The sequence below is a fragment of the Chiloscyllium plagiosum genome, chromosome 30, assembly GCF_004010195.1.
Source record: "Chiloscyllium plagiosum isolate BGI_BamShark_2017 chromosome 30, ASM401019v2, whole genome shotgun sequence".
In the NCBI taxonomy this organism is placed as follows: Eukaryota; Metazoa; Chordata; class Chondrichthyes; order Orectolobiformes; family Hemiscylliidae; genus Chiloscyllium; species Chiloscyllium plagiosum.
The window spans coordinates 43,258,234-43,283,984 of record NC_057739.1 but is presented as its reverse complement, the minus strand read 5'-3'; the positions used below and the strand labels follow the sequence as shown (position 1 = coordinate 43,283,984).

General features: G+C 44.2%; 1 protein-coding gene across 6 annotated transcripts in view; it reads left to right on the top strand.

The window, feature by feature from the left end:
* The first annotated feature begins 853 nt into the window (after positions 1 to 853).
* The window catches only part of prrc2b (proline-rich coiled-coil 2B), an 84,555-nt gene continuing 59,657 nt past the window's right edge, over positions 854 to 25,751 (top strand). For all 6 annotated transcript variants that reach the window (XM_043720549.1, XM_043720546.1, XM_043720547.1 and 3 more), the window contains exons 1-10: positions 854 to 1,046; positions 1,796 to 1,973; positions 6,120 to 6,216; positions 6,611 to 6,680; positions 7,897 to 8,040; positions 9,689 to 9,945; positions 14,149 to 14,243; positions 14,843 to 14,988; positions 16,778 to 16,865; positions 17,497 to 17,671. In XM_043720549.1, coding sequence (XP_043576484.1) covers positions 929 to 1,046; positions 1,796 to 1,973; positions 6,120 to 6,216; positions 6,611 to 6,680; positions 7,897 to 8,040; positions 9,689 to 9,945; positions 14,149 to 14,243; positions 14,843 to 14,988; positions 16,778 to 16,865; positions 17,497 to 17,671 — 1,368 coding nt within the window. In that variant the 5' untranslated portion in view covers positions 854 to 928. The remainder of the gene's footprint in view (positions 1,047 to 1,795; positions 1,974 to 6,119; positions 6,217 to 6,610; positions 6,681 to 7,896; positions 8,041 to 9,688; positions 9,946 to 14,148; positions 14,244 to 14,842; positions 14,989 to 16,777; positions 16,866 to 17,496; positions 17,672 to 25,751) is intronic.

Sequence of the window (25,751 nt, the reverse complement as noted above, 5' to 3'; positions counted from 1 at the left end):
CCCTTACTTATTCCAGGGTGAGAATATAAGGGAGATTTTGTTCTGGAAAAGTATGTGAACCTTGAACTCAGCAGCAGTTAACCACATCTGCGTTTGCTAGAACAGTCAACTCCAAGAGGACTGAAGGACGCTGATCCCCTTAGACCCATTGTGCCTCATTCATATACTAGATTTGCCTCCAGCTGAGGGTCGTGGTTTATATAGCACCAATATAAGCCTACATTGGGAGGATAAACAAAGTGAGGCAGTATTTTACTGAACACTTGCGTGTTATGATTGTTCTGTTTATGTTGGCAAAGGTTTTAATAGAGGTGTGTCAGGAGATCCCTCGGGCATTCAGTAAATGATATAGTCTGCTGGCAGTGAAAGGTTACTTGAAAGGCATCCGAAAGGATCTTCTAGTCTGCTTCCTGATTTGCTTTCCTTTTGTGTAATTCCTGTCTGCTCTTCAGGATCAGTAATCCAAAAATCTTTTATACTTAATTAAAAACAGCAAGGAGCAGCTAGTTCAAGACTGTGCACTCTGGAAGAGCTATAAACTCAAGAATCTGGGAAAAATTCAGCCAGCTATTATTTTATGGCTAGTAACAGCCCTGATTACACCATTCTTCAGTTTGATGTGCTTATTTCCAACATGCAGCTTTTTGTCAGGTGCAGCACTGTACCCTTCAGTGATCAAGGCATGGACTCCAGCAAAGGGAATCATTGAGTCATACTGTCCACGAGTTTCTGCTGCTCTAGGAGCCCTTGGATTGTGTTCACTGTTGTCATTTCTTTTAGGGAACAGCAAATGGGTTTACTGTGTTGAGATTAAAATTGGGGAATGAAGTTTGTTTTGGAATAATATTTGTGTGTTTTATCCCTCAGTGAGCGGCACGCTCTCAGCGGTGCTGAAAACAACCACCATACTCGATGACATTCCAGCGCAATGTCAGATCGTTTGGGGCAAACTACCAAGGGGAAGGATGGCAAATCGAAGTACTCCTCTCTCAGTCTGTTCGATAAATACAAAGGAAAGTCACTAGAAACCCAAAAGCATTCAGGAGGTATGTAACAAGGAGGAAACTCAACCAGGTACAGTGTTTACTGGGATCTGTCTGTTTTTGATTTCTGATGACAACAAGCTAGGTTCTGTGGCTGTCACTCGCGAACTCTGTGACCACTATCCAAAGCATTGCTGCTGAGACCTATCCTGTCTTCAGTTACATTGTGGCGATGTACATTCTGTTCACCATATGCTCTGTCTCCCTAGTTGCTCAGTCTTGATCACAATTTTGTTCTCTTTCTCACCCTCAAACACTCCATAATGAGTTGTTGATTTTCTTTGTATTTCCCTGTATAGATTGTGCATTTTTAATGATCTTATAGCACATTCAAATTCTAAACACTGCGTTGAAGCCCAGGAATCCCACGGCTGCTGAAATGTTCAAACTATCTTTTAACTGAAGTTTCCTCACCACAATTGAATCTTGCATTGAGCCATTTAAACATAAAACTTTGCAAGTTTTATGGTTGTTCTTGAGGATGATTATTTTTACATCTGTGATTGAGTTACAATAAGTTCAACTAAGATCTTGTATTATTAAAAGAGTTCTGTGGGGTGTAGTATAAGACTCTACTTGTGTTGCAACTATAGTGTCACCACAAAGGAGATATGCAGTTGCTACCTGGATCATTCTTCACCGTATATTCAGAAAATGTTTTTTTTGGTCATTCTTCAGGTATTAAGTGCAGATAGTTGCACTTTGTCCTGTTGTTCAGTGGTGACTCTTGAACATTCTCTAATGTGTTGTAGTTGTCCCTCGACATGGCTTGCAGAGTCTTGGCAAAGTGGCTGCTGCCCGGCGCATGCCCCCGCCTGCCAACCTTCCCAGCTTAAAGGCTGAGAACAAAGGAAACGACCCAAACGTGACCATTGTACCAAAAGACGGAACAGGATGGGCAAGCAAACAGGAGCAGCAGGACCAAAAGAAGTAAGATTGTCTTGTTGCAGATTTGGTTTTGAGCCTGGTCTGTTTTGTTCTTATTCTCCCTGGTGGTGATAGAAGTCGTCTTCGAAATATTAGTTATGGTAGGTGCTCAGCTAACACGAAGTGGGAAAACTCGAACAATTGAGAGGAGAACTGCCGAGCTACCAGCATGTAAAGACTGTCTGAAAAATAACTCTTAAAGCTACCTTTATTGATCAGTAACCTGTGAAGCAGAATTCCCAAGAAGAAGAAATAGAAGACAGGAATACAGAGAAGAACTAGAAGCTGCCTAGTTTTGAGAGAATTTTTGTTTTGTAAATTTTTATTGGGAGTTTATCGGACTAGCATTATAGAAGGGAAGGTAAAAGGTAGGTTAGAGGAAGGAGTTGTAAATAGTTGTTAGTTAATTATTCTCTGTTATACTTTAAGAAATAAAGTTGTTAATTTTTACTTTAATTAGTTCTTGGCCTTTCAGATTTTCACAGATTACTGCACGGGATAAATCTTTTCCGTGTTGCTGGTTTTAAATTAGCAGAAGGGTTTACCCCGTGTCATAACAGTTTGGGGGTTTGGGTCCGTGATTTGAACTGTTTTAGACAGATTTGAGGGGATGAAAAATCCCAACAGATTTAAACACTTGCAGGTCCTGGATATCTAAATAAAACAAAGGTGAGGCAATTTGCTTATCAGTGACTTGTGGTTGATTAAGTTAAAAGTGGGATAAATTACTTTTAAAATTGCTGAAGCGGTTCTGGGGTTTGAAGATGATTCTCAGATTTGCCAAGAAAGTTTAGAAGGAAAGAAAAAGGCCATACTTTTAGAATTAGCAAAGAAGTTAGATTTGGGTTTTACCAAGGACAAAAGTAAAGCTGAAATTGTAAGGGAATTACTCAAACACTTAGGTGTGTCCGAGAAACAGACAAGTGCAGTAGAGGTAGATAAACTTAAATTACAATTGAGGAAAATGGAGTTAGAAGATAAACAGAGAGAGAGGAAAAGAGAGAGAGAAGGTTCTTGGCTGAGCAAAGAGAAAGAAGACAGGGAGAGAGAACGGGAGAGAGAGAGAGGGAGAGAGGAAGAAGAGTGAAAATTCTTACCTGAGCAAAAAGACAGAGAATTTGAATGTGAGAACTTGCGACTTAGTCAGCAAAGTCGAGTTAACAGGATGGAGATTAAAAGAGAAAGTAGTTATATATATCAATATGTCCAAACTCTGCCACATTTTTATGAGAAAGATGTTGAAGCTTTCTTTATTTCATTTGAAAAATTGGCTAGGCAGATGGAGTGGTCCAAAGATTTATGGTTAATGCTAGTTCAGACGAAACTGGTAGGTAGAGCTAGTGAGGTACTGTCAGGTGAGGTGGCAAGAGATTATGAAGAGGTTAAAAAGGCTATTTTAAGTGCTTATGAGTTTGTACCAGAAGCATATAGACAGCAGTTGAGAAACACAAAGGAAGAACGAGGTCAGACTTATGCTGAGTTTGAAAGAATTGAACATAGTCGTTTTGATCGAAGTGTGCGTGCTTTGAAAATAGATGGGACATTTGAGGCTCTGAGAGAATATTCTGCTGGAGGAGTTTAAAAACTCACTTCCAGAGGTAAGAATTCACATGAAGGAACAGAAAGTCCAGGAAGTGACAAGGGCAGCAGAAAGAGATTTATAAAATCATGAGGGGCATGGATAGGATAAATAGACAAAGTCTCTTCCCTGAGATGGGGGAGTCCAGAACTAGAGAGCATAGATTTAGGGTGAGAGGGGAAAGATATAAAAGAGACTTAAGGGGCAACTTTTTCATGAAGAGAATGGTATGTGTATGGAATGAGCTGCATCGGCATGGCCAAGCTGGACCGAAGGGTCCGTTTCCGTGCTGTACATCTCTATAACTCTACGATTGAATGACCCTGGGCTGGATTCTTGTTTAAATTGCCCACTGCTGGGGATGGTACAACATGACAGTGTGACAATAGCAATTCCCTTTCAAGGGTTATTAAAGCAGCTCCAGTGTTGATTGAGAGCCAGTCAATCTCTTTGGACTTTGTATTTAACTAAGTTTTTCCCTCAGTAGGAGTTGGTTTTTGTACAGGGAACGGTTTCAGTAGGGAAAGGTGGAACCTGGTGCTAGTGCTGAGCTATAGATTGACAGTAAAGTCCTTGTAAATCTCTGGAAGTTTGTCTGCTATATACTTTGTCATATAGATGTTGGTCTGTTGACAAGCTTTGGGATAGGGAATACCAATATGCCATAACTGTCAGATGTAGTGGTCAGCGAAGAAGATTACAACAGGATCTTGATCGGATGGACCATTGGCTGAGAAGTGGCAGATGGAGTTTAATTCAGATAAATGTGAGGTGCTACATTTTGGGAAAGCAAATCTTAGCAGGACTTATACACTTAATGGTAAGGTCCTAGGGAGTGTTGCTGAACAAAGAGACCTTGGAGTGCAGGTTCACCACTCCCTGAAAATGGAGTCACAGGTAGATAGGATAGTGAGGAGGGCGTTTGGTATACTTTCCTTTATTGGTCAGAGATTGAGCACAAGTTGAGAGGTCATGTTGCGGCTGTACAGGAAATTGGTTAGGCCACTTTTGGAGTATTGCATGCAGTTCTGGTCTCCTTCCTATCAGAAAGGTGTTGTGAAACTTGAAAGGGTTCAGAAAAGATTTATAACGATGTTGCCAGGGTTGGAGGATTTGAGCTATAGGGAGAGGTTGAATAGGCTAGGGCTGTTTTCCCTGGAGCGTTGGAGGCTGAGGGGTGACCTTACAGAGATTTATAAAATTATGAGGGGCATGGATAGGATAAATAGACAAGGTCTTTTCCCTGGGGTGGGGGAATCCAGAACTAGAGGGCATAGGTTTAGGGTGAGAGGGGAAAGATATAAAAGAGAACTAAGGGCAACCTTTTCACGCAGAGAGTGGTGCGTGTATGGAATGAGCTGCCAGAGGAAGTGGTGGATGCTGGTACAATTGCAACATTTAAAAGGCATCTGGATGAGGAGACGAATAGGAAGGGTTTGGAGGCATATGGGCCGGGTATTAGCAGGCATGGTTCAATTGGATTGGAATATCTGGTCGGCATGGATGAGTTAGACAGAAGAGTCTATTTCCGTGCTGTACATCTCTGTGACCCTATACCTGTCTCTGCCTTTGTAGTGAGTAGCATTTTTCTCCCTGCTTTAATAGGGAACTCGAATGGTAAGTGGTACCCTAGATTACCTCTATAATACTAACACTGACGGAGGGAAGGCAGAGTTAAGTAACTAACCCTGTCCCCATCCCTGCCAATTTGCTGTTGGGACCAGCAGGTTAGGAGAGGATGGTGTGCCTCTGGTTAACTGCAGCATAGTCTGTTATGTCTCGGTTGGAGCAGACCTAGTTTTGACCAATTTTATTTCAATCTCCTTACTTGCTGAAATACTAATTTCTCCTTCAAAATAGTTTCTTAAAAGCTGGTAACATTCCTCTCAGCATTCCTCTGCCACTGCAGCGTTTTTTAAATTTTCCTGGCCATTAGCCACTGGGGGCATCTCCTGTACATCATTTGATATTGCATTGTTCCTAGACCTTTAATTATAGCCACAGTATTCATATCAGCAACCAGATTACCATGGCTGTATATTAGAAACCAGATTATTGGGACTTGTGCTGAATGAACCTCTATGTTGAATGGGATTTAGAACCTGAGGTTCTGATAGGCTCTTATGTCTTGGATACAGGATTGTGAATAGTCTTTAGAAAGTGAATGTGCAAGGTGATTGGTGGATGAGACTGGATGTGAATTGAGATATGAGCAGCAGAGTTACACATGAGCTAAAGTTTGTGGATGTTGGAAGATGGGAGGCTGGCCATGTGGGGATTGGGATAGTCAAATCTGTCAGTATCTAAAGCAAGCTGAATATAAAGTAAACTATTGACAGTTCTTTTAAATGGAGCTACAATTTAATTCTTTTGCTGCAAGTCACACCATGTCAGTGGTTTGGTTAAATAATTGATTTGCCAAATTTCAAAACTCACCGTTTTCTATGTTCTGTGCAACTCGGACTTTGGGAGAAGGGTACTGTTTACTTTCATTGGTGTTGACTTTTATAACTTCTAACCAGAGCCTGGCCTGGTGGGTTTTCCTGACCATGTGCCATTATGTTTTGCAGTACCGCTGTGTCAGTAGTACAGCAGCCAGAGTTGCCATCGCAGCCGGCTTCGCAGACATCTGCCTGCAGTGCGCCAAAGCCGGTACCAGTCCACGAGGTAAGATACAAGCATTTGGCAAGTCTCTCAGCTGTGACAGGCAAGGGGTTATTGTGATCTGTGAAATGGCAACATTGAGCTGATCAAAATTGATTTCTTCTGTTTCACTTCAGTGCAGAATTGTATCTTAATATTAAGAGTTTTAAATTGTGTTCAAATCAATTGGATGAAGAATTGATGTAAAGGATGCAAATTGCTTCCAGACACAATAAATAACAGCGATAAAAGAAGTGTTGCATTCAGCATTACCGTACTGTTCCACCTGGATTAACATGTGGAATCACTTCACTGGTGGTGGATGTTAGTAATTCAGGATCAAGAATGGTAGTAGGTGTGTGTTTGGACAGTTTGTTGCCTGGGATATAATGGGCTTTCTTCCTCTGAAAATTAACAGAACACAAATTCAGCACAAGGTGGAGCAAAGTCATGGGCACAATTGAAGGCAAAGCCAGTAGGACCAGGAGGTGAGTTAATTGTCTTCAAGCATATTTTGGTAACCTAATCACTCTGTGTACAATTTTATGAATCTGCTCAAAATAGTGTGTTGCAGTATTAATACATTGTAGGCTTTAGTGATCTGTATTAATCTTATTCTATACACAAGGCTCAATACTTTAAACCACAGGCATTCCCAACTCCACCCATCCCTCTGTGAAGACCCTTTACAACGGATTTGTAGCAGACAATTCAGATTGAGTGAATGCCAAAGACACTAGATACCATCCTTAGAACTAATAGCAAGTCCACCATTTATTACTGCAGTTTCTGCAGACCAGTGTACTCAGTATTGACTGTTCCCAATCTTTACAGCTGTACTAGGCTATTACTCTGTGCTTGTTGCTGATTCTACCTTATGCCTTCCTAGAATCTACAGTCAGGCTTAATTTTGATATTTCTTTCTAATGGGTCCTGATGTCAGCCAAATATTAAAACAAATGAGGAGAAAAAACAGGAAAGTGAGGTTCTAGTCAAAAGCACTAAAGGAGTGATAGTATTTTCTTAAAACAACCTCCTGGATTGAAGTATTTGCTAACGCTGTGTAGAATTACAACCTATACAGAACTCAGGCCCTTGCTCCTTTCCCACGCTGAGGCCCCAGTATTGGCAGGAGGAGAATGGGAGTGGAGGGGATTGGTTGAGGGGTGGGCACAGTAAAGCAAATTTACCTTTTCCTCTACATCTGGAAAACCAATGGTTAAACCCGAGGAGCACGTTCAATACAGTATTAGGTTTCCATTGCCATCTGAACATTTTAATTGCCATTCTGCTTCCTGGAAGGCTGTTGGTTGTTTACCCTCTGACCTGCTTCTGTCAAACCCAAAAATGAGCTGAGTGGCATCTGGTTTGAGATTTTAAAAATAATTAATGAAGCCATCTGACATGTTTTGGTGCTTACTATTACTTCCCAGGTCTTTTGACCAACACCCATCCTCACTGATTTAACTTTTTCCCTGACCACAAGGGAGTCTATAAATGTCATTCTCTGAAAGTCTTACAAGGTTTAATCCTACCCATCTCTGCTGTCTCCTCAGTCCTATTATTCCAATTCATGTCTCTTGGGCTCCTTTTTCTCTCTCCCTTCCCAATGGTGGCAGTAAAAGCATACACTGGCTGTGTGACGTCTTAAATAAATCTTGTGTTTGATTGTTAGTGACTTTTCATTGTCATTATTTGCCTCAGGCGGAAGAGGATCAAACAAGCAGTTACCATTCTCTCAAGAGGAATTTCCAACATTGAAAGCAGCTGGAGACCAGGAAAAGGCTGGAAAAGAAAAGGACATCACAGATCAGTCATATGGGCCAGGACCAAGCCTCCGCCCACAGAGTAAGGCTCACAGTTATATGCAGGATCTGACATTTCTGGTGGTTCTCATTTTTTGGAGTACTTGTGGTGTGTCTAGAAAGGCTGTACAAGTGACGAGCTATAGCAGAGAAAATTTCGCATCTGATGCCAAAGGGTAAAGGAATACTGCTTTCAGTTTCTAAGATGAGTTTCTACGTGATGACATGCTGCTTTGTTTACTAAAATCCACTTGGTGAGCCCTGAACTTCAGGAATCTTGCAATTGAGACATAATTCCATTTTTGATACTAATATTTTTAAAAGCTCTAAAACAATAATCATGTATGTCTAAAAGAATCTAATAACTGATAATCGCCAGTTCAAAAAGGCTATGGATCTTACACTAACCCCTTGAAAGCTGTGCAAATTTGCATATTTCCAAACAAGTAGCCCTGTTGTTTCCTCCTCAGTGATATCGATTATTGTAATACAGATCTAGTTCTTTGCAGAACAAATAAATTCAACCTTAACAATTTAAAACTGATTTTAAAAACTCTGCATGAAAAACTCTTGCTAAAAACGGTTTATCAGCTAACCTTGTGATAGGAGGAAACTAATTCCTTTTGGTGCTGGTGTGTAAAGGCATCTCTGTGAATGAGTTATGTTGACCCATGACATGTGTTTTCTTCCTTAATTTAGAACTGGTTGTGGAATTAGAGCTAGGGTAACGATAATCACATATCTTAACTTGTTTGGTGAAGGAAATCTGGTCACATCGAGATCAGTATTTCTCTTGAATGCAATAATGGGAAGTATCCTGTCAGAAATTCCTCTTTTGTGGAATGCCATTTAAAAGGTGATGTAACTTGTCAAACCTTCTAATTAACCTGTTCAGAGGTGTTACTGCACATTTCTGGAACAAGTGACACTTGATACTGGGCTTTCTGGTTCAGAGGCAGGGACACTACCAATATGCCACAAGAACTCTTAAAAAGATAGAAGATTGCAACTGATCAGTAGTTGATTTAAAGCATCGACATAGGCTGGATGGGTGGATTCACCTAATATGTTGTAGATATCTTTCTAATCTGTTCTGAGATATTGTTGCACCCTTTGGGAGAGCTGGGACTTGAACCTGGGCCTCTAGGATCAGAAGTAAGGCTGCTGCCACTTTACTGTCAGAGCCCCCATTGTGAAACTTGTAGATATTTTCTAATTAACCTTTTCAGATATGGTAGTACATCTCTCTGAAGTAAGTGGGACCTTATGTAAGCCTCCTGGCCCAGAGATGGGGTCACTGTCACTTCACCATAACAGCCTTAATGAGAGTGAGTTCCTATGAAGTTAAGAGCAAAGCAGTTTACATGGACCTGCAAGTTTTGGAGATTTACAATTTAGATATTTTCTAATCAACCTGTTCAGAATTGTATTGACACACCTCTGGAGCAGGTGGGGCTTGACTCCAGCCTTCTAGCCCAAAGGTAGGGACACAACCACTCTACCACAGGTCCCCCCTAATAAGCATCTATGTTCGATAAGGTCCGGTTACAATTAGCTGGTCCATTAGGTTGTATTGGATCTTAGGACTGTAGTTACTGGAACATGTCTGGTGGCACTTGTTTGGAGGCTCTACTTGATGTACGCTCATCTCCGTACCAGTCTACAATTGAGCAGTTGTATTTTGCTTGCAGATGTAGCCATTTGGAGGGAGGGCGGTGGGCGAAACCTGAACCCCACGGCAGCACCGACTCCGCCGCCTGCACCACTACCAGAGGTGGAAACCAAAGGCTCAGACCAAGAAGATCCAGTGCACACACCAGTGTCATCAAGTGACCCTAAGGAGCCTTCGCTGCGCCCTGCAACTCCGTTAAGGAGGGGACTGGGAATACCTCTGCAGGCTGGGACTCACCAGTTCCCCGCCACCTACCGTGATATGTTGCCTACATTTGTAAGTTAATTGCAGAACCAGTAAATTGTTGTGATATTGTCCATGGCATTCAGTTCATAAGGTTATAAATACAGCTACAATGAAATTGAGAGAGACGTTTCAGAAACTTGTTCCACGCTGCCACTTCACAACCAAAGCCTGCAGCGAAAGCATGACAGTTAGCGTAACTGGCATTGAATGGGAAGTGTTGACATAGTAGTAACCAAGCTCAGGTCGCAGAGACCAAATGTTATTTATAACACTATTTACCTTTGATATCAATATAAGGGCGCTTGAGAGTTACAAGTTAGCCAGGAAAGAGTTAACTTAGAGCTAAGAAGAACCAGGAGGGGAACATGAGATGTTGTTGGCGAATAGGATCAAGGAAAACCCTAAGGCATTCTATAGGTATTTCAGGAATAAAAGAATGACTAGAGTAAGATTAGGGCCAATCAAGCATAGTGTTGGGAAGTTGTGCATGGAGTCACAGGAGATAGGGGAAGCGCTAAATGAATACTTTTCATCAGTATTCACATTAGAAGAAGACAATTGGTCGAGGAGCAGGTACATGAGGAGAAGGTGTTAGCAATTCTGGAAAGTGTCAAAATAGATAAATTCCCTGGGCTGGATAGGATTTATCCCAGGATTCTTGGGAAGCCAAGGAGGAGATCGCAGAGTCTTTGGCTTTGATCTTTGTTGTCATTGTCTACAGGAATAGTCCCAGAAGACTGGAGGGTAGCAAATGTTGTTCCCTTGTTCAAGAAGGGGATTAGAGACAACCCTGGTAATTATAGACCTGTGAGCCTTACTTCGGTTGTGGGTAAAGTGTTGGGGAAAGGGTTATAAGAGATAGGATTTATTATCATCTAGAGAGGAATAAGTTGATTATGAAGAGCCAACACAGTTTTGTGAAGGGTAAGTCGTGCCTCACAAACTTTATAAAGTTTTTTCAGAAGGTGACTAAACAGGGTAAAACGGTTGATGTGGCGTATATGATTTCAGTAAGGTATTTGATAAGGTTCCCCATGGTAGGCTATTGCAGAAAATATGGACGCGTGGGATTGAGGGTGATTTAGCGGTTTGGATCAGAAACTGGCTAGCTGAAAGAAGACAGAGGGTGGTGGTCGATGGGAAATGTTCATCCTGGAGTTCATTTACAAGTGGGGTACCGCAAGGGTCTGTTTTGGTTCCACTGTTGTTTGCCATTTTTATAAATGACCTAGATGAGGCCATAGAAGGATGAGTTAGTAAATTTGTGGATGACACTAAGATCGGTACAGTTGTGGATAGTCACAAAGGATGCTGTTGGTTACAGAGACGTAGATAAGCTGCAGAGCTGGGCTGAGAGGTGGCAAATGGAGTTTAATGCAGAAAGGCATGAGGTGATTCACTTTGGAAGGAGTAACAGGAATGCAGAGCAAATGGTAAGATTCTTGATAATATGGATGTGCTGAGAGATCTCTGTCCAGGTCCATAAATCCTTGAAAATTACCACCCAGGTTGATAGTGTTAAGAAGGCATATATGGTATGTTAGCTTTTATTAATAGAGGGATTGAGTTTCGGAACCATGAGATCATGCTGCAGCTGTACAAAATTCTGGTGCGGACACATTTGGAGTATTGCGTAAAGGTCTGGTCACTGCATTATAGGAAGGATGTGGAAGCTTTGGAAAGGGTTCAGAGGAGATTTAATAGGATGTTGCCTCATCTGGAGGGAAGGTCTTACGAGGAATGGCTTAGAGATTTGAGGCCATTTTTGTTAGAGAGAAGAAAGTTGAGAGGCGATCTAACTGAGACATATAAGATAATCAGAGGGTTAGGTAGGTTGGACAGTGAGAGCCTTTTTCCTCAGATGGTGATGGCTAGCACAAGGGGACATAGCTTTAAATTGAGGCGTGTTAAATAGAGGTAGTTTCTTTACTCAGAGCGTAGTAGGAACACACTGCCTGCAACAGTAGTAGACTCGCCAAAGAGATAGGAGGAAGTAAAATTGTCATTGGATAGGCATATGGACGAGAATGGAATAGTGTAGGTTAGATGGCTTCAGACTGGTTCCACAGGTTGGCGCAACTTTGAGGGCTGGTGGGCCTGCACTGCGCTGTAATGTTCTATAAATAAGGCTGTGTTCTCTTTGTTTTCAGAAATAGTGAATTGTACCAGCCACATTAGAGATGGTGAAAGATCATACAGACAGTATCAGTGATACCAAGCATAAAGCAGCAATGACTCAATGTTTTTTATCAACTTAATTTTGTACATGGCAGATAAACTACATTCAAGAACGAGGGAGAGCGTACTATGGGTAGCTTAATGTTAATACCACCCCTTTAAGTGCAAGCAAATGTGATAGTTGACAGTCCTGTCTAATAGAAGAAAGGTTGTGATCAGAAATAACAAAACAATTAGCTGCTATCTTCTCTGGTCTCCTTGCCAATTCTGTAGGTGCAGTGCAATGTGGAATTTTGAAGGCTTTATTTAAGTTGTACAGTTTACCAGATGAATTATTCCTCTCTAGTCATCTGTTGATAGTGATTAGCTGACATCTCCTCTACTTTCCCAGAGCCATTCTAAATTGCATCAATCTTGACCATTTTACCTTGAAAGGTGCAGTGTTTAGATTAAAAAATGGAACGAGAACTGTGGCCTGAAGCCAAAGAGATAGGATGAAGTAAAATTGTGCTGGTTCCAGATTCTGAGAGAACATAATAAGGAAGGTTCCCATGTGGCAAATGATCAAGTCTGACACACTGACATTCTCTTGCATGCGTGGCCTTCCCTTCAGTGCTGAACAAGCAGATATGGCTCTTTGTAATGTGAAGGTTAACTACAGTTAGGGATAACAGAAGATTAGAACCTGATTAACATACCCTAAGTGAGGTAAGTCCACAAAGTAATTTCCATTACCTGAGCAGCGTGAGTTTACTAGATTACTATTGTTGATGCCTGGTGAGCAGTATTTTAATTTGAGATACAGAACTGCTTTATTCCTGTTATTAGGATTTCAGCAACATAAAACAAAGTTGTACATATTTTTGGGCTGTTTCACTAGAACTTTGCAGCAATTATAGCTCTGTCCTTCCAAATTGGCATCATCGCCAGACAGAGCATTTTGAGCCAGCAATAGCATAGCTGCAGGTCTTGTCAGATGGAAGAAATATGGAAAGGTTAATGATAGTTAGCTGGTGAAATAACATAGCATTAGAGTGTATTAGTGCTAACTTGTTAAAGAAACCTAGTGGGGACAAGTTGTTTGTGTTTCAGTAGCTTGTGCTTTGTGATGTCAGAGACAGTAACAGTTGTTTTCAAGTAAATGTTTTGCAGCTGATGCTTTCAATTCCAAAACTGATGTAGGTAGTTGCTCAGTAGTCTGCCATGCCAGAAACACACTTGGGGAGAGGATTGAGAAAAACACAAAAATCTAACTCTCTCAACCTGTTCTTCAGTCCCTTTCTCCAGAAATCAGCCTCATTTGTCTTGAAGCCGTTCGTACTGCCCTGTCAGCATATTTCCTATAGTATAGTTCACAGCAGTCTTGTCTTGAGAGGAATATCTGTGCTGATCTGTTCTCTCTATCAGTGTGGCTGACTGTTTCTTCGCCTTTAAAAATAGGAAAATGTACCAGCCACAATAGCTTAATACATTCAGCTTGGATGGAGAAAGATCATTTTGTCATATAGCATCTGTGACACTAAACATAAAACAGCAGTGGCCCAGTGATTTTTCCCACTTACCTTTGTACATCGCAGATATATTGCACCCCCTTAAATGCTAGTAAATGTGATCGTTAACATTCCTGTCCAATATAGAAAGAATTGTAATTGGAAATAACATGAAACTTTGTACACATTGCACTGCTATTTCTGTCTCGTGTTCTTTTCATAATCTTGATGGTCTACTTAGACCATTTACCAAAAAAAAAGCTGAAATTTTTATTAAAGCTCACTCTGCCTTCACTGTGGAATGTCACCAGGTGAGAAGAGGGATTGTACACTTTTGAGTGTGGGAGTAATGATGGAACAGGCAATATCATTCACTCATGGGGGTGAAGGCTATATTATTCAGTCTCAGTGGCTGTAGGGGCAGTTCAATCTTGGTTGGTGAAGGGGTTATTATTCGCTGTCTGGGTGAAGGGTGTGAACATTGTCTTTATCATTCATAAGGTCTGTTTTCACCAGTTAATCACCACCGAATCAATGTCTGAAATGGATTTTTCTCCCCCTGCAGATGTGCTCACCACAATCACGGGGTCCTCAGCCGACTCCAGTCTTTGGTCCACAAGGGTCCTTGCAGTATCCGTTCCAGCCACCTGAGCCAATTAGGTAAGAAGTATGTTAACAATCAATGTGCATATTAGTTAACTGGTCAGCTCAGTTGGCTGGGCTGTTGGCTTGTGATGCAATGTGATCCCAGCTGCATGGGTTCAGTTCCCGCACTGGCTGAGGTTATCATGAAAGACTCTACTCCTGAACTTCTCCCCTTGCCTAAGCTGTAGTGACCCTAATGAGAGAACAGTCCTATGGTCCTCTGGGGCTATGGTGACTTTACTTTGTATATTTATTATGGATAGAACCTATGTCTTCGTTAGATCATTGACAACTGAATCAAATTTGGGCTGTTTGATAATTTATTTTAACCATGATTTGTATCGAGAGATTAATCTTACACATTGGTGACTTGCACGGCATTCTGACTGGAACCTAAATCCTGTGGTACAAGCAGGATGCTTGTTTCGATCCAAGTATGTTTCTGTGTAAAGCTTACAGTGCAAGGTTGTGTCATCGCCTGACTTGAATTTCATACTTGCTTCCTGTTGCCTTACCAAAGGCTGTTCCCCCATACTGTTCACTGTGATCTTGTAAGTTTGAGTCCTGGCATTCTTAATGCTTCAACGATTGATTCCCAATGTGGATATCCACAGGTATCCCCGGGGAGTGGCTCGTCCTAGTCGCCCAGCGAGGCCCACCCGGCGACCAGGTGAGCTGTCCGATCGACCTGCCATTGTCAATCCGGATGATCTCAAAGAGCTGGATCAGCTGGACATTGAAACAGAAGATGGATGGGCAGGTGAGAGCGGAACTCAAAGTGCAGATTTCATAGAACTTTAACCAAGTGTCGATGATGCGTACCTGTGTGGTACTTAATTTATAGGAAATAATTGATTTCCTTCTTGACTTGATTTGCAATGTATTTCTACTTAATATTCTCATACGACTAGGGAATGATAAGCACCACAGTGCGTGCACCAGTGTCTGAAAATCTGTAGAGGTATACAGTAGAGAGTCGGATGGCTGCACGTAGAATTAAAGCTGTCTGTTCTGTTTAATTTGTACATGTCTGAAATAGCAGCTTCTAACACACCTAGCTGTTTTTCTCCTGTATTCTTTTGTGGGATGTAACCATTGCTCAAAAAGCCAATATTTATTACCCATCTAAACTGGCCTTTAATTGTACGGCTTACCAGGCCATTTCAAGGGGCAGGAAAGAGTTGGTTGTATTGCAGGTAGGTCCAATACAGTAAGAATGGCCGAGTTTTGTTCATTCGTGAGATATGGGCTTCACTGGTTGGTCTAGCATTTAATGCCCACGCCTAGTTGCCTTGAAAAGGTAGTTTCTTCTTGAACTGCAGCAGTCCTTATGGAGTAGATACACCAACAATCCTGTTAGGGGGTAAGTTCCAGGAAGTTGATTCAGCAACATTGAAAGGTTGGTGATTATATTTCCAAGTCAGGGCGGTGGATTGCTTGGAGAGGACGTTATATTTGGTAGCGTTCCTGCGTATCTACTGTCCTTCGCCTTCGAGATGGTAGTGGTTTGGAAGGTACTGTCTAAGCACCCTTGAATTGATGCAGTGCGTTTTGTAGATAGTGCACACTGCTGCTTTTGTGTAAGTGGTGGAGGGAGTTAATGTAGTGCCAGTCAAGCAGCCTGCTTTGCCTTTGATTGTTAGATTACTTACAGATTAGATTAGATTACTTACAGTGTGGAAACAGGCCCTTCGGCCCAACAAGTCCACACCGACCCGCCGAAGCGTAACCCACCCATACCCCTACATTTACCCCTTTACCTAACACTACGGGCAATTTAGCATGGCCAATTCACCTGATTTGCACATCTTTGGAGTGTGGGAGGAAACCGGAGCACCCGGAGGAAACCCACGCAGACACGGGGAGAACGTGCAAACTCCACACAGTCAGTCGCCTGAGGCGGGAATTGAACCCGGGTCTCTGGCGCTGCGAGGCAGCAGTGCTAACCACTGTGCCACCGTGCCGCCCACCCACCGTGCTGCCCACACTGTAAGTAATCTAATCTGTAAGTAATCTAATAATCAAAGGCAAAGCAGGCTGCTTGACTGGCACTACATTAACTCCCTCCACCACTTACACAAAAGCAGCAGTGTGCACTATCTACAAAACGCACTGCATCAATTCAAGGGTGCTTATGTCAGACTTCTTGAGTGTTGCTGGAGCTGAACACATTCAGGCAAGTTGGGGATGTTCCATTATACTCCAATTTGTGCCTTATAGATGGTGGACAGACTGTGGGGAGTCAGGAAGTGAGTTACTTGCTGCAAGATTCTTAGTCTCTGACTGCTCTTGTAGCCACTGTATTTATATGGCGAAACCTGTTGAATGTTTGATCAGTGGTAACCCCAGGATGTTGATACTGGGGAATTCAGTGATAGACGTATGCTCTACCAGCTCACTTTATGCTTATGATCTGTGGTGCAATAATTCTGACATGTTTTAAAAAGCACTTACATTTTGTTGTGATGCATTGAGGAAGTTTAAATTGGAACAGTGCAGTCTGGGTTCCTAGTCCCATCTTGAATCATTTGTTTATTTTTTTTATTTAGGTGAACACGAGGAGGTAGATTACTCAGAAAAGCTGAAATTCAGTGATGATGAAGATGAAGAAATGTCAAGAGAGCGAAAAGAGAAATGGTTTGTATTTAATTTAGATTACAGTTGCAGATGGAAACCTTGAGCATTTTAAAAATTTTATAAACAATTGAATAAAATCTCTTTTTCTGTTATGTAGACTTGCTTTCTGTAGCATCTGTCATGACCTCTTAACATTCCAAAGCACTTTACAGTCAGTGAAATGCAGCTTTGTCTCCATTCCCATTAGCTGTTGACTGACCCTTGGTAATAGATGATGTAACAAGCTCCCCCTTCAAATATACTACCTCTTGAATTTGCAATCGATATCATCCCCAAATAAAACCCTTGAAAACCAGTTGCATGTCCACCTTCCTTTCTCTCTGTGTGAGCATACTGTTGTGTCTTAATCTTTGCCCATCATGACCTCCATTTGGCTATTTGCTGTCATTGAAATAGCCCAGAATAAAGTTGCTCGTGACACTGTTCCTTCAGTCTCCACGTCTGGTATTTTTTGATTACACTCTTACAAACAAGGACCATTATTAACTTGTGCGTGTTAGTCCATCCTTTGTGCTGAATAAGGCAGAATAAGTTCTAACTGGAAGTTGTTACATTTGAGCTCTCAGTTTAATTTGCAATGTGTGTATGGCTGTGAAATAATATATATCACCCAAAACCTTTTGCTTTATAGGGAAAGGGACATGAAAATAGTACGGCATCGGTCTTTAACTACTAAGCTTGATGAAAAAGTGGAGCCTTCTATGTGCAGTGAATCCATTTGGAGTAACCCATTATCCTCCAGCCAGTCAAACCATGTCCTGCAGGATCCTGAGCCACGGTGGAACCTATCTACTGCTGAGACAAGGGTATTTTCAGTTCACTTCACAAATTTGTATTTTTTCAACTTAACTGAAATCATATACTTAAAATTACCTGTTGAGCAAATACTTCACAGTATAGTATCCAACTTTATTACGAAATCCTACTGTATCTCCATGCACACCTTGGTCTCCGTGAATGGCAGATAAGATATTTTTATTTATTTAAATCTATGTAGATGTTTACCATTATCAATGCTAGTATAATTTATACTTGGACAATAGAATTACAGATACTGGCAAAGATTCAGAATGCATATCCTAATTGTAAAAAATACATCAGTTCCCTTCGATGGATCCACCGAAGTGTGTCTCCTTCAACGCCAGGAGCATCCAGAATAAGGTGGGTGAACTTGCAGCATGGGTTCCTGAAGATTCCTGAAGAAGGGCTTATGCCCGAAATGTTGATTCTCCTGCTCCTCGGATGCTGCCTGGCCTGCTGTGTTTTTCCAGCATCACATTTTTCAACTCCGCAGCGTAAGCTCCACATTTCGACTGTGCCGACTCCCTGCAGTTTTCTTCCCCATCCTATGCATCCTAAATCTTGCCTAATGACCTCATACTTGCCTTTTCCCCAGCTATAACTCTTGCCCTGCGATATATATATCTATCCCTTTCCATCACCGAAGTTAACATAACTGAATTGTGGTCGCTATCACCAAAGTGCTCACCTACCTCCTAATCTAACACCTGGCTGGGTTCATTACCCAGGATCAAATCTAATGTGGCCTTGCCTCTTGTTGGCCTGTCTACATACTGTGTCAGGAAACCCTCCTGCACACAATGGACAAAAACTGACCCACCTGAAATACTTGAACGACAGTATTTCCAGTCAATATTTGGAAAGTTAAAATCTCCCATGACAACTACCCTGTTACTCTCGCTCCTATAGAGGATCAGCTTTGCTATCCTTTCCTCTACATCTCTGGAACTATTTAGAAGCCTATAGAAAACTCCCAACAGGATAACCTCTCCTTTCCTGTTTCTAATCTCAGCCCATGCTACCTCGGTGGACGAGTCCTCAAACGTCCTTTCTGCAACCATAAAACTATCCTTGACTAACAGTGCCACACCACCCCCTTTTTTACCATCTAAATCCCGGAACCTGCAATAACCATTCCTGTCCCTGCTCTATCCATGTCTCTGAAATGGCCACAACATCGAAATCCCAGATATTAACCCGTGCTGCAAGTTCACCCACCTTATTCTGGATGCCCCTGGCGTTGAAGTAGACACACTTCAAGCCAGTTTGTTGCTTGCCAGTGCCTTCTTGTGATCTTGAAATTTTAGTTCTGACTTCACTACTCTCAACCTCCCGTATACTTGAACTACAATTTTGGATCCCATCCCCCTGTCGAATGAGTTTAAACCCACCTGAAGAGCATTAACAAATTTCCCCCATCCCAGGATATTGGCACCTCTCTGGTTCAGTTGAAGCCCATCCTGTTTGCAGAGGTTCCACCTACCCCAGAATGACCCCCATTTATCTAGGAATCCGAAACCCTCCCTCATGCTCCATTCCTGTAGCCATGTGTTCAACTCCTCTCGCTCCCTATGCCTCACCTCGCTAGCACATGGCACGTGCAACAAACCAGAGACGACAACTCTTGTTTGTTCTAGCTCTAAGCTTCCACCCTAACTTCCTGAATTTCTACCTTACATCCCTATCCCTTTTCCTACCTATGTCATTGGTGTCTTTGTGGACCACGACTTGGGGCTGCTCCCCCTCTCCCTTAAGGATCCTGAAAACACGATCCGAGATGTGTGTGTGCCTTCCACTCCAGGGAATATGTTTTCCTGTCAATTTTCTTTCTTCATAATCATGGGAAAGATTGTTTTAATGTCTGCTTTTGTTGACATGACAACCACCTGTTGATTATGGGATGCTGAGAGTGTGACTGAAGAGCTGTGTTGAAGAGTTAATACAATGGACAAGACCTTGATGTTGCACTTACCATCATCCAGTCTGTACCATAGCCGCAGGAGAACTCTGGTCCAAATCCATTTAACAGGCAATTATGGTTCAAAAGGGGATTGAATGAAATCGGTGATAAGGTTAATACAATACTTCACACCTTGCTGTGTGCACAGATAAACTGGATTCAATATAGCCCCACCATACTTGTGCCCGCAAGTTTGTACAGAATTACTGGCTGTCCTATCACTCACTGTGGATCTAATCTTCACTTATCCGTGATTACGAAGAAAAACATTTGAAAGGAAAACTAACGTCCTCCGCCTCTGGCTGCAGTCTGAAATATTAATGAACATCACTGTTTACCAGAGAGTTCCTGGAATGGATTCACTGAAGATAGCGGGATTTCACTCGTGATTTTCTGGTTCTTTCAATTACAGATGAACCTACCTACACTCTCCTGTGCATCTAGTCCTACAGCACGGAAACAGACCCTTCAGTCCAACCAGTCCATGCCAACCATGATCCCAAACTAAACCTGTCCCACCAGCCTGCTCCTGGCCCATATCTCTCCAAACCTTTCCTATTTGTGGCTCAGTGGTTAGCACTGCTGCCTCACAGCACCAGAGACCCGGGTTCAATTCCCGCCTCAGGCAACTGTCTGTGTGGAGTTTGCACTTTCTCCCTGTGTGAGTGGGTTTCCTCCGGGTGCTCCGGTTTCCTCCCGCAGTCCAAAGATGTGCAGTCAGGTGAATTGACCATGGGAGATTGTCCTATAGTATTTGGTATGTTAGTCAGAGGGAAATGGGTCTGGGTGGGCTACTCTTTGGAGGGCGGAGGTAGGTACTGCAGATACTGTAAATTAGAGTCAAGGTTAGAGTGGTGCTGGAAAAGCACAGCAGGTCAGGCAGCATCCGAGGAGCAGGAAAATCGACGTTTCAGGCAAAGGCCCTGGGTCGATGTGGACTTGTAGGGCCGAAGGGCCTGTTTCCACTCTGTAGGGAATCTAACCTTCATGTCCTTATCCTTAAATGTTGTAATTGTACCCACATCCACCACTTCCTCAGGAAGTTCACTCCACACGTGAGTCACCCCCTGCGTAAACCATTTATTCTTCATGTCTTTTTAAAATCTTTCTGCTCTCACCTTAAAAATGTGCCCCCCGAGTCTTGTAACCCCCATTCTGGGGAAAAGACAGCTACCATTAACTCTATCTATACCCCTCTTTATTTTATAAACCTCTACAAAGTCGCATTTCAACCTCCTACACTCCAGTGAAAGAAGTCCCAGCCTATCCAGCCTTTCTTTATAACTCCAGACCTTAACATTCCCAGCAACATCCTGGTAAATCTCTTCTGAGCCCCCTCCAGCTTAATAATATCCTTCTGATAACAGGCAGACCAAAACTGGGCACAGTACTCCAGAAGAGGCCTCACCAATGTCCTGTACAACCTCAACATGACTTCCCAACCCCTAAACGTCTGAGCAATGAAGACAATGTGTGATGGGATTTAAAGATATAGATGGGGCTTGATTCATTTACTAGGACACAACATCATACATGGCAAAATTAATTACCTCTCTCCACCCAGGTTGGGTTTGAGTATGAGAGTACTTTAAGGCTTTATGTTTTCATATCAGAAATTTGGAGATTGCTTCAAATGATTGTCGTTATGTTTTCATGGCATGTGGGTGTTGCTGGTTAGTCCAGCGTATTTTACCCATCCCTAATTACCCTAGACTTTGGGGTAGTTACGCGTCAGTGGATATTGAAGGTGGTGGAGGAGGTAGGTGTTGAAGGTGGCGCCAGTCAGGATGTGCATAACTCCTCAATTGGAGGTCCGTTATCACACTGGGGGTTTGGGGGAAGATTGTTGATCTCGGGAGGGGGGAGGGGGGGTAAATGTTTGAGCATATAGTTAACAAAACCGCGTCATTTCTCTCCTCCTCCTCCTCCCCCCGCCTCCAGGTGCCCGAATTGAGGAATTCCTTTATGAAAAGCTTGACCGTAAGATTCCCTCCCGGATCACCAACGGCGAATTGTTAGGGCAGTACATGATCGAAGCTGCCAGTGAATTCGGTCCGGGCACTCCTTACGGTGAGATATTTTGGGCAGTTTGTTTGTAAAGTATATTGGCCGAGTGGGCAGGTATCCGTCTGGAACAGCTCCTTGTTGTGCCAGGGTCAGTTCCAGCTTGGTGGGTCGCACACTTATCTCTGAGTCTCTCAGCACGGAAACAGGCCCTTCGGCCCAACCAGTCCATGCTGAACGTAATCCCAAATCAAACAGGTCCCACCTGCCTGCTCCTGGCCCATATCCCTCCAAACCTTTCCTATCCATGTATTGATCCAAATGTCCTTTAAACGTTGTAATTGCATCCACATCCACCACTTCCTCTGGCAGTTCATTCCACATGTGAACCACTCTCTGTGTAAAATATTTGCCCCTCAGATCTTTTTTTTAAAAATCGCTCACTTCTCGCCTTAAACATGTGTGTCCTAGTGTTAGTCCTCTCCTGGGGAGAGGACAAATACCCTGAACTCTATCCATACCCCTCATTATTTGATAAACTTCTGTCAGGTCAAGGTTCCAGGTTCAAATCCCTCTTGTGCACTAGATGCCAAGGCTGGTGCAGTCTCAGAGGAGTGCTGCATTGTTGCAGGTTGTGCTGTCTTTCCGATGTGATGTTTGAGTGGAAGGGAAACTGATCGATGGTCACATTGCTGTGTGTGGGAGCTTGCTGTGAGCAAGTACTTGGAAAGGGTTTATTGATTGTCGATAGGGAGCCTGTGGGGCAGAATGGCCTGAATCCTGTGCAGCTCTCCCTTTACCAACCTCCCAAAGGCCAGTGACAGAGTCACAGTCCCCTTGGGTGGCATCTAGAGGTGACTCTATCGGGGCCCACTATCTGACAGGGAATGCTTGAGGCGCACTTACTGAGCTCAGAGTGGTGTGGGTTGGAATGGGGAGCTGTTGGGTTTGAAATGAGCTAGTCCCGGCCGTCTGGGGAATGATGTTCCAATATTGAAGCGAGAGACCTCTGTCTGTGCCAGGCAGCGATCCAGACAGATTGTTCAAGTCGGGATTCGAGCGCTTATTAACATTCTTCTCAGACAACCAATTAGTTTACAGCCCATTTTACAAATTGAGTAATGTCATTAGGAAAGCCATAATCTCTGACTCATTAACCTCCCCAAAGGTAAACAGTGTGATGTCACACCACTGAGTAACTTTGCTCTGCTCCCACCGGGTGATTCAAGAATGGGAAGAGCTTCATTTTATTTTGTGAACGTTGCAATCTGCTGCCATCATGCTGCTCAGCCCCTGGATAATTCCCGATTGTTGGAATGCTGGAACATATGATTAGATTAGATTACATTACATTACATTACAGCGTGGAAACAGGCCCTTCAGCCCAACAAGTCCACACCGACCCGCCGAAGCGCAACCCACCCATGTCCCTACATTTACCCCTTACCTAACGCTACGGGCAATTTAGCATGGCCAGTTCACCTGACCTGCAGGATCCGTTATTCTTACAGCCATTGTCTGAGAGGGTCAGTTGGCTATTTGGCTTTGGGAGGCATTTTAACAGGCGTGACATTGACCATCACCATGGAAACCCCACCATCTTACAGAGGCTACGGTGGGGTGTCCCTTCACCGCTGACGACATCAGGGAGTAGTTAACATGACTGATCTCCCCTCACCCACACCTCACAGAGCTCCCATCACTCAGGAGAACTTGGAAAAACTCCTTACCCACCTGAGACGACAGATTGGACTTTAATTATTTCTTTCATGTCTGAAGGTGCAGCACTTCCTCTGTACTCACCCTCCGACAGTGCACACTCCCTCAGCACTGACCCTCCGACAGCGCGGCGCTCCCTCAGCACTGGCCCTCCGACAGCGCGGCGCTCCCTCAGCACTGGCCCTCCGGCAGCGCGGCGCTCCCTCAGCACTGCACGCTGAGATGTCAGTCTGGATTATGTTCTCGGTGGGACTGTGACCCAGTGGGTCCAGGAGTCTGAGCGCTTTCCATGGAAGTGCAGGATTGGCATGTGGGAGTGTTGGACAGAGAGTCTCTGTCTGGTGTCAAGGCTGCCTGGGGATGAGATTGAGTGTATAAACATTGTGTTCTTTACCTGTTACCCAAGCAGCTGGGACACAGTCCTCAGTGCCAGAGCTCTGGGGTAAGCTGCAGTGTTCTGACTGAGGACAGTTGCCCCCGATAGGGGTTTGTGAGGGACAGTCAAGGGGCTGTATTACTCTGAATGTGATATGGCCAGGCCGGGCTGGACCGCCAGCAGGGTGGGGTAGGGCTGAGGGGCTGAGACTCACACCTCACTGGGCCAGCTCCCTCCTTTACAATGTTGCTGTCTGTGAGGCCACAGTTGAGCTGTACTGGCATTGCTCCCTGTTGGATTCCGTGTATGTGTTTAAAACATCACGTCAAAGAGTCAGGCAGCACGGAAACAGACCCTTCGCTCCAACTCGTCCATGCTGACCGGGTATTGTAAATTAATCTAGTCCCATTTGCCAGCGTTTGGCCCATATCCCTGTGAACCCTTCCTATTTAAAATGGTGCCAGGAATTCCAAAACCTGTCCTCACACAATGACAACATTCTTCGGGGCACTGGTCACTGGTCAAGGGATCGGAGGTCATTCCCCACAGATTAAAATGTCATTGACCTCAGGGATTGTGGACACTGGCCTGGGGGGTCAGAGGTCACTGACTTTGAGTTGGGGCTCACTGTGTGGGGAAGGGGCAGAGGTCACTGGTTGGCAAAGGGGTGGGTGTGAGGGAGGTCAGAAGTCCATGTTCTAGAGCCAAAGGTCACTGTTTCGCTGTTATAGTTCTGGGGTCTGAAGTCAGTGACCTGGAGGTTTGGTGGGGGGAGGGGGGTCAGAGGTCACTGTGCAGGTGGCAGGAGAGGACTGAGGTCAGTGGCTGGGGGTTTGGTGGGGGGTCAGAGGTCACTGTGCAGGGGGAAGAGAGGGAGGTCTGTGGCCTGGGGTTTGACTGTCTCTGGCCTGTAAGCTCAGAGTCACCTCCATGTCCCATTAAGGAAAATTTGCATTGAAGCAATTGGTAATGACGGACCCTGGGAGGGTGGGATAGAATTCCCCATTTGTCTTGCTGTTCACTCCAGAGAGAGATGGAAGTGTCATGTGTTTCCAGAATCTATTCTGTCCTTTTTGTTCTTTTATCTTCAGTTTAAACTGAAAGCTACAAACAGAATATTACACTTTCACATTTAGTTTATTCATCGTGTCATCTCCACCTTGAATTATTAATTCCTGTCTTGACTTTGTTGTGGCAGTCCCGATGTCAGTTCCCCAAGGTACTGTTATTAATAACTGCTGTAAGAATTCAGGACAGGAATCGGTGGATGGAAACTGCCTGGAGCTGTCCGAGCTTTCACACAATGTGGACTCAGGACAAAACCCACTCTGATGGACTTCTCACTCTACTTCATGCCCGGGCTCCCTCACGCCCGGGCTCCCTCACGCCCGGGCTCCCTCACGCTCGGACTCCCTCACACTCCCAGTCCCTCACGCTCGGGCTCCCTCACACTCCCAGTCCCTCACGCTCCCAGTCCCTCACGCTCGGGCTCCCTCACGCTCCCAGTCCCTCACGCTCGGGCTCCCTCACGCTCCCAGTCCCTCACGCTCGGGCTCCCTCACGCTCCCAGTCCCTCACGCTCGGGCTCCCTCACGCTCCCAGTCCCTCACGCTCGGGCTCCCTCACGCTCCCAGTCCCTCACGCTCGGGCTCCCTCACGCTCCCAGTCCCTCACGCTCGGGCTCCCTCACGCTCCCAGTCCCTCACGCTCGGGCTCCCTCACGCTCCCAGTCCCTCACGCTCGGGCTCCCTCACGCTCCCAGTCCCTCACGCTCGGGCTCCCTCACGCTCCCAGTCCCTCACGCTCGGGCTCCCTCACGCTCCCAGTCCCTCACGCTCGGGCTCCCTCACGCTCCCAGTCCCTCACGCTCGGGCTCCCTCACGCTCCCAGTCCCTCACGCTCGGGCTCCCTCACGCTCCCAGTCCCTCACGCTCGGGCTCCCTCACGCTCCCAGTCCCTCACGCTCGGGCTCCCTCACGCTCCCAGTCCCTCACGCCCAGGCTCCCTCACGCTCCCGGTCCCTCAC